Source organism: Cyprinodon variegatus, unplaced genomic scaffold (assembly GCF_000732505.1).
Source record: "Cyprinodon variegatus isolate N-32 unplaced genomic scaffold, C_variegatus-1.0 Scaffold750, whole genome shotgun sequence".
Classification (NCBI taxonomy): Eukaryota; Metazoa; Chordata; class Actinopteri; order Cyprinodontiformes; family Cyprinodontidae; genus Cyprinodon; species Cyprinodon variegatus.
This window is the reverse complement of record NW_015151203.1, coordinates 342,004-342,944: the sequence shown is the minus strand read 5'-3', so window position 1 is coordinate 342,944 and position 941 is coordinate 342,004. Positions and strand designations below refer to the sequence as shown.

The 941-nt window shown below is 31.8% G+C and overlaps 1 protein-coding gene across 1 annotated transcript in view; it reads left to right on the top strand.

Annotated features, from left to right (window-relative positions):
* Nucleotides 1–941, top strand: part of LOC107098135 (sentrin-specific protease 3-like) — a 39,467-nt gene that overhangs the window by 23,002 nt on the left and 15,524 nt on the right. The window contains exon 7 of the mRNA XM_015395620.1: nt 96–143. Within this exon, the coding sequence (XP_015251106.1) occupies nt 96–143 (48 nt within the window). The remainder of the gene's footprint in view (nt 1–95; nt 144–941) is intronic.

Sequence of the window (941 nt, the reverse complement as noted above, 5' to 3'; positions counted from 1 at the left end):
TTCAGTTTTCATGTGTTTATCTTTCTTAGTGTTTTTATTACTCAGGATTGTTGAGTTAATCTCCTGTTTTCTCTTCCTGCTGTGTTTCTGTGTAGATTATGAACATGTACGGAGATCTGGTCATGGATTCCGTTCCAGACAAGGTAGGAGCCATGGAGGAGCTTTCCTCCTATTCTCTCCTTTCACGTGCCGCCTGAACTCAGGCTCCGGTTTTCCATTTACTGGGACGTCTTACGGTGCGTTCACACCAAAACGGAAAGTAGAGCTTCCTAAGTGTTCCTCCTATTGAGCGGCGCGTTCAGGAGAAACTCGACTGCCTGCATTTTCAGCTCATGTTTGGAGATCAGAGTGAAGGTTTAGCAGAAGTTAAAACGTTAATCTGCTTTTACCGCCTGCATGACGACAACAGAAACATGTTAAATTCACAGGTGGCGTTTAAAAGAATTTTGACTGCGTTTTGTTTCCAATTCAGCTAAATATTTTCCACACGAAAACTGAAACTATGGAAAAAAAAATAAAAAATTCTTTAGATTTAATTGAATAATAAAACATCCTTCCGATAAATAAATGTCCTTAATAAAGTTAAGCTGAATATATTTTTAAAATATACATTTTAGTTTGTCATTTATTTTATTTACTTCAGGATAATCTTTTGCATTTAAAGATTTATTACTCTAAACGTCATTTATATTTCTAAACATGAATTTGTTTCCTAATTTTTGATTTTTTTGTTTATTTTTGTTTTATGTATTTTTTTTTTGTTTATTTTTGTTTTATGTATTTTAAGGACTTTTATTTTTTTACTTTAGGGTGTTTTATTAGTCCCAGATATACGTAAAGGAACTTTAACAAATAAGTCTCAATAAAACTGTTATAAAAAAAAGAAAATAAGAGAATTTTGAGATAAATAAATCTGAAATTAAATTGGCTCAGATTGTATT